The sequence below is a fragment of the Spodoptera frugiperda genome, chromosome 20, assembly GCF_023101765.2.
Source record: "Spodoptera frugiperda isolate SF20-4 chromosome 20, AGI-APGP_CSIRO_Sfru_2.0, whole genome shotgun sequence".
Taxonomy (NCBI): Eukaryota; Metazoa; Arthropoda; class Insecta; order Lepidoptera; family Noctuidae; genus Spodoptera; species Spodoptera frugiperda.
The window spans coordinates 8,018,756-8,031,463 of NC_064231.1; the positions used below are offsets into that span (position 1 = coordinate 8,018,756).

At 36.9% G+C, this 12,708-nt stretch overlaps 1 protein-coding gene across 2 annotated transcripts in view; it reads left to right on the plus strand.

The window, feature by feature from the left end:
• The window catches only part of LOC118261833 (uncharacterized), a 61,291-nt gene extending 49,361 nt beyond the window's left edge, over nucleotides 1-11,930 (plus strand). For both annotated transcript variants that reach the window (XM_035572824.2, XM_035572823.2), the window contains exons 5-7: nucleotides 5,075-5,208; nucleotides 9,477-9,894; nucleotides 10,845-11,930. In XM_035572824.2, coding sequence (XP_035428717.1) covers nucleotides 5,075-5,208; nucleotides 9,477-9,894; nucleotides 10,845-10,906 — 614 coding nt within the window. In that variant the 3' untranslated portion in view covers nucleotides 10,907-11,930. The remainder of the gene's footprint in view (nucleotides 1-5,074; nucleotides 5,209-9,476; nucleotides 9,895-10,844) is intronic.
• The last annotated feature ends 778 nt before the right edge of the window (nucleotides 11,931-12,708 follow it).

Genomic DNA, 12,708 nt, shown 5'->3' on the forward strand with positions numbered 1-12,708 from the left:
CACTTTTCACCAAATGTTTTATAAATCCCATCTAATAAGGAGTGAGCCTATTGTCATATACCGGACACAATTCCAAAATCCGTGCTACTATTGAGAAATTTGTTGAAAAGTCGAAAAAAGCCCAGTAATACTTTGCCCGACACGGGAATCGAACCGGAGACCCCTTGCCCGGCAGTCGCAATTGCTACCACTCGATCAATGATGCAGTCTAAATATTTGAAATGTGTTGTATCCTAACTTCTTGTAATATTTTTATCATCCAGTAACTGCCCAGTTAGAATTGGTGATTTAAAAATAGTACTGAAAAAAGAATAGGTATTTATATATATTTATCCCCGATACAAGGCGTTTCGGGCATAAATGATCAAAGTACTCAAAACTCTTTGCTAGGCAGTTTTACTTTTTTTTTTTTTTTTTTAGGGTGGAAAATCATTTAATGACTTCTCCCGCCTTGGGCGAGGCGAGAGGGAGTGTCAGACTCTTACTGACTAAAAACCACCCCGTTCCTATTCCTGCCCGTCGAGCCGGAGCCCCGGTAAACCCGCTAGGTAGTCCGCAGCTCCGGATTAGGCATCAGCCCTACTGGGCCCCATCTGTGGTGGTCTGATGGCTCTTTGAGGCGCGCGCAGAACGCGACGCGCCGCACGCACGGGTCTGGTTCTGGTCGGGCGGCGAGCTACCCTTGCTCACCGTCCGCAGACCCGCACTTACGGTGGCCGGAGATCGTCGCGCGATCCCCGACGCCCGGAGTGTCTCTCGCGACGGCTGGGGCGTGAGGAAAGTTTTACTTACTTACAACTGCTAGAGAATGAGACTGTTGACATAAAAAAAACTTGTAATCACATTTTCCAAGTCGTATTAACAAGATTATAATACAAATTCGTTACAACAATCACATTGGCATTGTTAAAGAAGTTCATTAACCTAATTACTAAATAAGTCAATTTAAAAACAAACAATTTGTTGCGTAAACAGTATCAGTATTAATATCGATAGTAAAACGTCCTCCATGTTATTTACCGATTTCATTTGGAACGTCAAACGCTACTGTTCATGGTCACGCGACAATTATCCATGGCCTGCCACCGCCAGTCTCTTACACCAATCATTTGAACCATATAGTTTGTACTAACTTGGAATTAGAGCCCGTAATTTGAAAGCAGCACTGTTTGTTCACAGTTTTGAGGGTTTTTAAGAAAATTTGCAGTTTTCAGCACACAATACTAAAAATCAATTTGATGTAATTGAAAATTAAATAGTATTTCTTTCATAGTATACGAACAATTTTATAACAAAAATTCGGTTATATTAGTAAAACATCAATCTAAATATTATAATGTGCCAAAATTTTCCTAAATCTCAATTGAATTCTGTAACTGAATCTCACAAAGAAACAGTAGGTACTTAGTCCCAATATTCACACGTCTTTAAATTGTACCAACCATATCTACACACGCGACAAATGTCACGTATTACATACTCGTACATAAGAATATTACATAGTGCCATATTCTTCTAACAATTTGATTCCTCAAAAAGATTTTGTACGCTTTACAAAATTCTACGTAAGATGTCCTCATGAAACGTTAAATTCCAAGCAGATTAATCCCCAAGTGCCCTCGAGCTTTCTTTCAGTTTATTTTCCTTTCATTCTTTCTTAGTTGCGCTTTCGTGGTTGGTTGTACCTCTAAGAACTGTTTACTCGGGTTTTGTTGGCTTTGAGCGTAAAATCATGTGAATGACAAGTCACATGCGTGTGTCGAATGAGGTTGATATTTGCACCCACAAGACACGCACGCTTTGCACACGTCTCAAGTGCTGAATAGATAGTAGTCCATAGTGACCGACTTTGTAGCTGAGACAATTACTTGATATAATACTTTTTTAATACCGAATCAGCAAGTATGTAACTTACTATGATTACCTCGTATCGGTCATATAGAAAGTTTCCTCGATTCTACGAAGGAATCTTAGAACGAATATGAATCTTATTTGAATAGCAATCCGTAGCAATCTCTACGTGATTTTGTTCCTCTGATTGAAACAGGCATCCCGAAATATTATGGTTTACGGAAGCTATGCTGTTTAATACACGCCAAGCACGCGCGAAAAACGTGACAGACGTCCTTACTTCATTCAAAAACGGAATAATAAAATGAAAATATAATTTGAGGTTGCTTGATACGTATATTAACATATCAAAAACCATTTCTATAAACATGTATGTATTTCTAGATAAATAACGACATTAGAAAGTAGATTTAAAATATCCCTCCCGATATTTGAATTCGATTGAAAAATCCAGTGCAACCGAGTACTTTTTGTCGCACTAAATCCATCTTACCGCACAGCTTGTTACAGCAGTTTAGATCGAAGAAATCGCATTAAACTCTCTGAGAAGATTTTAGTCTACAGATTTCTAGAAATGCGGTTTCCTTCTAAACCGACGTAAACTTTGGGCTCTTCATTTTGTATTTATTGCGATTTCAAAGATCGCCGCCATAATATTTTGTTAATGGCCCTTGGAACGACGCGATAGACATTGACTCCGGAACGAAACACGAAACTTTGTATTTCTTCATCGTGTAATAGGCCCCCCGGGCTCCATAATAATGTGACTTACTACATTCGCGCACCTCTCTAAATTATAGAGCTTTACGTGTCCCATCATGACGTGATTCTCCGCCATGAATCACGGCTGACGAGCTCATTTGTGTCAGGTAATGCCGTTGTATGGATTAATTAGCTTCAAAGGATTCTTGAGATTTGAGAGCCACGTTTTGTATGTTCCGTGTAGGTACAAACAAAGTTACCAGAATGGGCGCCTATGTGATAGTTGCGAGTGGGTAGGTATTCGACGCACATCCTTATAATTACGGTGAGATTAAATACATCACGTATTCCCGGAACGTTCGTTGGTATTTATTTATACGCTAGGGAGGGTTCATAAAGTAAAACAAATCCCTTAATATAAAGAGATTTGATTGTAAGCGCCTTGATTTTTTTTCCTATCTGGAACACACGGCGTGACCCACAAAGGAGGGTAAACAAACGTGCCATAAACACAGCTGCCTGTATTAATGTGATAGCTCTGAACAAAGTATACCTCCATTTTATTTAATCATAACTTTTATTTGTAGTAGATAAGTAAATATTTTTTGGTAACGTCATGTTGGTTTGCTGGCTACTAGATACACAGAAACGTTTACCTTATATTGTCCTGTTTTAGCTACACGAAGAAGGTATACCTATATTTTTAATACATCACGTTCTTACGTATCGATATCGCTTATTGTCTATATATATTTTTTAAAACGTTGCCCACACTAGTATATTCTCCTGTGTCGTTCATGCATTTACAATCATACAAGTTTACATACACATGACACCCGAAACAACCATTTGTGGATCACACAAAGAGTTGATCTGAGTGAGAATCGAATCCGCTGCACGTTCCGCGCCAACCGTGCAGTCTATAACAGTTATTTTATTATTACAAATCTGAGTGTACACAATATAGTGTGTATACATTGTTCAATTTTCCGTAACGTCCCACTGACCTGCGAGCTAAACCTTTGCAGGCATTACACAAACTGCGGCATGAAAGCTTTTGAGTGTTCTCCTGCGTTGGATATAAAGGGAATCTCATGTTTTTGTCAGACCAAACTAATATGGCCATATTCATCTTGCCTCTTACAACGCTGACATATGTAGCAACGTGAAATAAGTTTCTTTCGTCTAAAATAGTATATGTTAACCACACAGAAGTGATAATTAGCAAATGGTACAGCTATCAAAATGCCAGCCGAGTGGTTAGTTACCTACATTTGAATGTCAAGCGTCGCGTACAACTCGAATGTAAAGTAACCACGTTCATTAAAAAATTTTAACCACGTACGTAGGTACTAATTAATGTAACGACGTTACTTTGTGGTGAGTGTGCTGGCTGAGAGCACAGCATCAATATATTTTACGAATTTTTTATGACCCTTGTCGAATTTTCAACGAAATTGGTGCTATGTACTTGGCAAAAGCCTTTTCGTTCACGATAAGCTTGTTACAAAAAAGGTTGGAAGTATAAAAGCGTTATTTTATGACATTTTAGTTTTAATAGACGGTATGTTAATTTTATCAGGCCATGTTGTACAAGATAAGCCGGCGTTGGAATCTTTCCAGCTGCGACACATTTTCTTAGTCAATAAACCTTAATAGTGGCACATAGAGGGTGGCTTGTCTGGGTAGATACAAGCTGCCTGCGAGCTTTTGTTATGACGCCACTGGAGAGACCTGTATTCGACAGAAAGCCATTTAGGTTACATAATGGTCACAAACATCCTCACGAAGTCTGGCCGACCTAGTGCCAGCTAATTTGGTCGTTCCTTTAAACTACGTACTGGGACTGAAATGGATTAGTTACAAACAGAGGTTGATTTAAAAAACTGTTTCAAATTTTCTATACAATAGCCTCTAGCATCTGTCGCATTGACGGCAACAAGAAAAGCGTAAATAATGTATATGAATTTTGTTTCATAATGGGATTTCCAAAAAGTCTCGTATAACAATACACACATAATTATATGTTAATGTAGTAAGGGTCAAACTTCCCCGAACATTATCCATATCCGATATGATACGGAAAACTAACTTTATTTCCCTCCGATCTTTACAAATCAGTTCTTAAACGTGTAGTGGAAGTTTTTCTTGTTATGATAATAATTTTCCGAACACAAAAAGAGGACAAAAGTGTACGTATTTCTTTACTTGTAATATTTTTGTTTGGTACAAAGTAATGGTACTTCTATTGTCGAGCCGTGATAAGTGTGATTGTGGAGAGTTAGATTTCTGGTTTGAAACCTATATAGATCTGAGACGTCGGGTTCCCATTATCGATTTTGGGAATCTTAATAATAGAATAAGTCTGAATATGTACCAGATATTTGATAATAGCCTTCTATGTTATAAATATTATTGGTAGATAACTACTACGACTAAAATGTCCGTCTAGATCACCATAACTTCCGAATAAAGGGAAAGAAACAGTGTATAATTTCTAAAAATATTGTTTTCTGTGCAGAGGCTCCGGAGTGGGGTCCAAAATTGGTGTCAGACCGGTCGTGGTACGGCGTGGGGTCTACGCTGCGAGCGACCTGTGCCTCGCCGCCTTCTCACCCACCAGCCAACCTGACTTTCGCACTAAATGGACGTGAGGTAAAAAAAAAAACATATTTAGTAAAAAAAGTTAGCTATCTCCTGGAAAAAAAAAACATGTCCTGGGGCCTTAGTCTGCTATTACAATTGTATCAGAATGGTCGATCACTGAGCAGTGCAAGAGGGACGGAGCTATACAACCTACATAGCTCCGTCCCTCTTGCACTGATCAGTGATCGACCTGCGCCTCGCCGCCTTCTCATCCACCAGCTAACCTGACTTTCGCACTAAATGGACGTGAGGTAAAAAAACATAATATTTAGTAGTTAACTTGGTCCTGAAAAAAAATGCCCTGTTCGGCTGTTCGTTAGTCTTACAACCAAGAGACTAATTTGGTTTAAATTACACCATCCGAATCTTACTTAATATTTGGTAAGAAGAAGAAGAAGTTAGCTGTCTCCAGAATAAAAAAATATGTCCTGTTCAGCTGTTCGTTAGTTTCTGAACCAAGTGACTAATTTGGTTTGAATTACACCATCCGAATCTTACTTAATATTTGGTAAGAAGAAGAAGAAGTTAGCTGTCTCCAGAATAAAAACGTATGTCCTGTTCGGCTGTTCGTTAGCCTCACAACCAAGTGACTAATTTGGTTTAAATTACACCATCCAAAATCCAGGAATAGTTTCAAAATAGGTATGTAATTATGTATAAATACCAAGGGAAAGGGGAATAACTAGGATATCACTGTCATTCTCATGAACTGCTATTATTAAGTTTTCCAAATCCCTTGGTGACTCTCATAAGGATATTAATTTTCCACTTGATAAGTCTGATGACTGCGAGACTGACAATTCAACACATAAATGAAACGGAAAGCATGGATTTTTTAAGTGGTTATATGAAGCCACGAATAATTATTTACAAATCCGTGCAGACTGTCGTGACTGTCAAGCATTTATAGAGAAGAAAAATCAAGTGGTTAACTTTTCACCACAAAGTCACCACTTTCACCACACTTCATTCAGTATTTGCTCAAATGAGGCATTTTTTTTTTTTTTAACGTTGCCCCACACTAGGATTTTCTCCTGTGTCGTGGGTGCGTTTACAAACATACAAGTTCACATACACATGACACCCAGACCCGAAACAACTATTTGTGGATCACACAAAGAATTGCTCCGTGCGGGAATCGAACCCACTACACATTGCATGGCAGCCGGTTGCCCAGCCACCGCGCCAACCGTGTAGTCTACTGTGGTAAACCTCGTTCTTTTGTTTAAATGGAAACTTCCCGTATTTGAATGAAAGCGTTTAAACTTTCATCAATTGTTACCATTAATAAAATAAATGATGTTATGGTTGTATAACACATCGTCACGCACATCAACACAGTAAAGTTTTTATCATTATTTTCTAATGTATTCATGCTTGCTGTGTAAATACTTATATGGGTGACAGCACAGTTGGCGCAGTGATTGGGCTCGATTCCTGTGCAATAAGTGATAAAGGCATTTTATAAGTAAAGTGACCTTTATTAGCCCGGAGTTAGGAAGCTCAGCAGTGTTTCATACCCGTGGCTGAAAAGCACGTAAAGCCGTTGGTCCTGCGTCTGACCTCTCTCCGGTCGTGTCGGTCTCCCATTGAGTTCAGAGGCTGTGCGGACAAAGAGGGTGTCTGTATTTGCGCACACACTTGTGCACTATAACATCTCCTGTGTAGTGGGCTAGTCCAGTTATACTCGAAATTGGCCGCCATAATCGAAATTGATAGGGAGATAGCCTACGGGTCTTAGGACTAATATATTATAGTCGCCAAATATTTAAATTTTTGTTATCAAGTATAGTTAATTAATTTCCAGATTTAATTAAGAACAATAAATAGTAAGCAAATTTCAACTGTGATCTCCAACCCACCTACCAAGAAAAGGGATTATGTCAAACCCTGTACAGGATGCTCATACTCCAGCAGTAGACTGCCACATACAATTGATGAATTATTTTTCATGAAATAACTACCTAGGCCAGTCCACACACACAACGTAGGTACACACTACATACCTAACATACAAACAGTAGTTTTGAAAACACAATTACAGTTTAGAACGACTAGAAAATATACCTGTGTTGTTCGAGTTTGACGTTTAAATCAATATTAGTTCTAGCAGCTAGTGACCGAAGTCAAAGATAACTAAAGTACGGCGTTGTAATAATAACTCGGATAGGTCAGCAGATCGATGTGATATTATTACGGATCTAACACTGTTTGCAGACTGATCTTTTATAATTAAATAATTTCACAAGTTTACTTACCCATCTTAGGCCGAAATGAAATTTGAAATCGATGGCAAACCAAATTTTATATAAGTAAGCTCATAATCCGGGTCTTCAGGGCTTCCACGTGTATGATATTCTTAGCAAGTACTGAGTAAATGTCATGAAAGATTTGGACCAATATTCTGTGTAAACTTTGTATAATGTAGAACAGATACTAAGCGATGACATGACACAGCAATATCAGTACACGATGAAAAGCTTTTCACCAGTTACTAGTTCTATTGAAATAGGAGCGGGACTATGGACGAAAACAGGTTGCTATCTCAGGCTCCGTACTATTAGGTTCTGAGTATTTTGTAATGGACAATTTCGAGCACTTCACGAGACATCATCAACAGTTCTTGATAGTTCACTGCTGGACTTTGAGTCTCCTGTATGTAAAAGATTAAAAATTCTAACGTAAAATAGTACTCATTGTCTAGTGAGAATGAGTACCTACTATTTTTATTTTTTTAGTACATGTGCAAGTTTGTGTGTATATTTGCTACTCAATCAAGAAGGGATTGGGATGAAATTTGGAACAGGGTCAGATTATGATCTGGAGTAACACATACTGTTTATCCCACGGGAACGCGGGCGGGACCGCGGACAGAAGCTAGTTTTTAGATATTACAGCTAAACTTCTCTTTTTAAACAAAATTTAAGAAACAGTAGGTTATACTAAGACTATTTGTAACAAGACAATGCAAAGTAAATCCCAAAGTTAAATAGATGTTAGGGTCAGGTGAGCATCATGTAACTAACCTAACCATAAAGATAAGAAAATCTTCCGAACGCCCCTAAGTTGCCGTATCAGCACGGAAAATAGGTTAAATATAATAAAATAGAGGAAATTTGTAGCCATTAATGTGGATGTTTAACAGAAATTAAGGCCACGGGGTTGAGAGGACATTAGGCGCTTAACTCCGGACCATGTTACACCGGGGGCTTAAACTAACCTTTTAATCTCAGTAGTTTCAACTTATCTTTGGAATTATTTTTATAATGTGCTATTGTTTTAGTTCTGGTATTTTTGTTATAGTTTCTTTTTTTTGTTATTGTTTATTGGTTTGTTGTGTTCATTTAATAATTCGTCGTTAGTAGTGACAAGTCGTTTAGATAATTGAGTGTTAACAATATATTAGTAGTAAACTTTACAAAGTTTCTTAGTTTCAACTTCAAAACTAAGTTAAAATATTAGCACCTCAAAATGCAATTTATGAGTCCATACTGACATTTATCTTTGGTACTGATACAGATCTCATTTATGCATCCGAGATATTTAAGTAGAAATATCTAAAACTGTAGTAGTTAGTCAATATTCAAATTGTTATTATTCCAAACATTTTAATAAGTATGGTTCTATTAAAGACTGCGTATAGTAAAACATACATATTTACTTACCAAATGAGTAAGTCTAAATATAGTCTTCTCAAAATAGCTTTTATTTGGGTAAATCCTATTTTCAGACTTTAGTGAATACCACATTTAATATGTACATCAAACGTTGTTTTTTCTGTATTAAAATTTTCATTTTCAACGGCTGTTTCACATGAGGAGCGAAATATTTTCGTAATATCTCAACCCTTTATTAATTGCAAACAACTCTATTCTGTAGCTGTCTATATACAACGAGAATGAAATGGTAAAAGAAATTCCTTTTAGCAATAATATCTCTGCGAATAATATAGTGTATATGGGCATGAGACGCAAATATTTTACTGAACGAACTATTGATATTAAAAAATGCGTTTGATCAGCATTCAGCGGACGGCTACAGGCGGGTCCGCCATGTCCACGGCCGAACAATGGACCAGTTTCTACTTGCTTTACTTTGATGCGACCGTTGTTTTTGCCGGCGTCACTGCCCGCTGCGTAGGCGAGTTCATTAATCACAAAACAGCTCAGAGCTATATAAGCTTCCTTTATCTAACGTAGAGCTGTGTAATATCCGTAATATTTCCCGCTCCACCGCTGGGTGCGTCTCAGTATTTTATTATATTGTATTTTTCTCAGATCGACATGGAGACTTTGCTACACGAGTTGCCGACATGGTTCAAATGGGATCCGCCTCCGAAGGCTGAAACTACAACTACGGAGCAGCCAGATGACGATGTGAACTTTAATATTTTTCATGATGAAGGGAATATACAGTACTTGGATGAGTCGTATATAAATTTGCATAAAGAGGAGATCAGGAGGCCTCCGAAGGAGAGTTTGAAGCCGACGTTCGAGAGAACGGGTCCAGATAACCGGCTGCCGTCTGTCGGGGACGTGTCGTTCGTGGTTCGGAACGAGGCGTTTGAGCGTGGCAGTCTCCGGCTGACCTGCATAGCGAGCATATACAACTTGTACGCGGCACGCGCCGAACTAATTTTCGATATGGAGCAGCCAGAGGTTGCCTCCGTGCTAGGCGTCCGTAATAGAGCAGTAGGTAAGTGCAATCGATACTTGTGGAGCGACTTCGGCTCGCGAAATAGCTTCGGGATAAAACACTAACACTTTCCTCATATCATCTTGTAATACTAAGTCTAGGTTATGGCCATGACATTACTTAACGTGTATTACCTACCATTTTCACTCCAAATATTTAGATAATAATGTAATTTAGGAATTAAAGTTGTAATACGATTAGAACCCCAAAATTATCTAGTATCAAAATCAAATACATTGAGAAGAAACATCTAACTTTAATATAATCACTATCCATATACCTAAAGTTTAACAATCGTTGTACACACGTTATCTAATAAAACTAAATATAAAAATAAAGTGCATCGCAGGACCTAAATAGCCGCGGACCGCTTTGGATAAAAGTGCACAGTCCGGTAATGCGGTTTAGATCTCGAGCAAATTTCCCCTGGCAGCACTATAAATAGGACACTGAACACGTATTCCTGATACATTTTCTTCATACAATAACTCTTTTATTTACTGTCGGAAATATTGTTCTGTTTTAGCGATAACTGCCTTTTTGATTTACTGGTTGCAAGTGCGATTGCCAACCAAGATGTATCGGATTCGATTCGATACTGTTTTTGAGAAAATAGTTTGTTGAGTTCCTAAACTCATACTGATTAGGCATTTCTAAATAGTGTATGTTTGGATTTGGCCGAGCAGTATTTCTAAGGTCCAGTATTTTTTGGGGCATGAACCTGAAATAAATGATATTAGTATCATATTCACAAGTCATACTCAGTTATATACAAATGTATGGGTCACGAACCTGAAATACATGATAGTATTATTATATTCATAACTCATTCTCAGTTATGTACAAAAGTCGCGTTTACATTTATTATGTAAACTTCTATTCACCCCATCGGGGAATAAATGGTGTGAAGTTACGTAATACGCCGATAACATAATTCAATATTGTTTCAGATTCAACGAGACTTTGGCGAATACCAACTACCCTCATCCCACTGCTGTACAGTATCCGGTAGTTCATTTAACAACTTTACTAATTAAGTACAAAGTTATTTTAAGTACTATTCACATTAAAATGACTCTCATTGTGTACAAATTCATTGAACATATCCAATCTCATGAATTTACGTAATACGTATATTTCGTTGTACCACAATGTCTTATTTTCTTAAGAGTAGATAGTGATGCGAATATCGCAAAATATGAATATGAATATTGTTTTTTAAAAAGAGAATTGTTTATAATATTTTTAGTCTTAGGTCAAACTGGCCAAATAGATTTAATAAAGAATTAATCCGAATGTAAGATTAGGTGAATTATTATTATACACTTTGTAGAGGTTGTCCGATAAATAAAATTATTAGTAAATTAAAAAGAACAACTGTCACTAGTGCATTTTTCTAATCGAAATTCCAAGGGACAAGAATCCTAATACTAAATATATATTTTATGTAAATAATTAAAGTCCTAATAAATACAGAATTTGTTCTAATTCAAAAACTATATCTTGAAGACGTGTAACGTTGATGTCGCGGACTACTTGTACATAATAATGTGATAGCTAATAAATTAAAGTTGTTAGTCTAATGGTATGTTGGAAAGTACCTTGTACACAACCTATGTGAACTTTATCTTCCATACTTGAAAGTATCAACGGTATAATACCTATATTTGTAAAAGAAAATTTAATTTCATTATAAGTTGGGGCATATTTTTTACCCTTGACAAAGACTGATGAATAAAGATTAAAGCGAGGAAGATACATGTCATGCGGTTCTGTTTTCTCTGTATAAAATTTATTTATTATACTCAAATATGTACTGTTTTATCGTTAAATATAATAATTTTATCAGCCACTTTCGTCATTTCGATTGAAGGAAGATTTTTATCACTTTTAAGATGAATTTAAATGTCGGACGTGTCTATAAGGTTAGATACTTGTTATAAAAACATTGTAAATATATAGTTATAACGTCTAAAACTATGTAAATGAATATGAATGAATAGAATAAAGAAATATGTTGGATTTGTCTATAAAAACTTTTTATTTCTTCATTGGATAATTTCGTGAAGAATGCCTATGTTTTTTGTACCCTCACATCACATATAGTTCCTTTAAAAGTACGTTCTAATAAAAACATTAATTAAGGTCAATATTACTTTGAGTATACCTACAAGTCTGGTACTCATCAAATTATATAAGCACAGAGGCGACACGGGCAGCAAACAAATAATATAACACTTAGTGTATATTATTTGTATAGACAACATTCCCGCTCACAGCCACGTACTTAGGAAGAATAACGAAGTAATTTCCCCTTGGAAGAGTTCCACCTAAGCCTCAATCAATCATAGTAGGAGATTGAGTCCACAATAAACAGTAGAAAATCCAGCCATTATCCTTATGGAGAAAATCATTTATTGAGCAGTTATTGTTAGAGAAAATGGATTAATCGCGCTCGAATCAAGCATGATGTATTACTTGTATGGACTCTAATTTGCGAAGGTATATGAGTGAGAATAGGTTCTTAGTAAAGATAATAAAATAACAAAATAACTTTCCCGACACGTGTGCTATCGACAGAATGATGGATTAAAGTATAATTTGTTTGTAAACAAGGCCATATTACCCACCAAGCGCTTGTTTAGAACATAAAATGAAAGTCTATTTTTATTATTATTGGAATGTTACCGCTGGAAAATCCATTTACGAACGTATGGGTAATTTTGATACAGGCGAATACTTATTATATCGCCGCCCCAGGGCAGGGCGAGCTTACCCGCAACAAAACCAACAATTTATTCTCCAGTATTTACC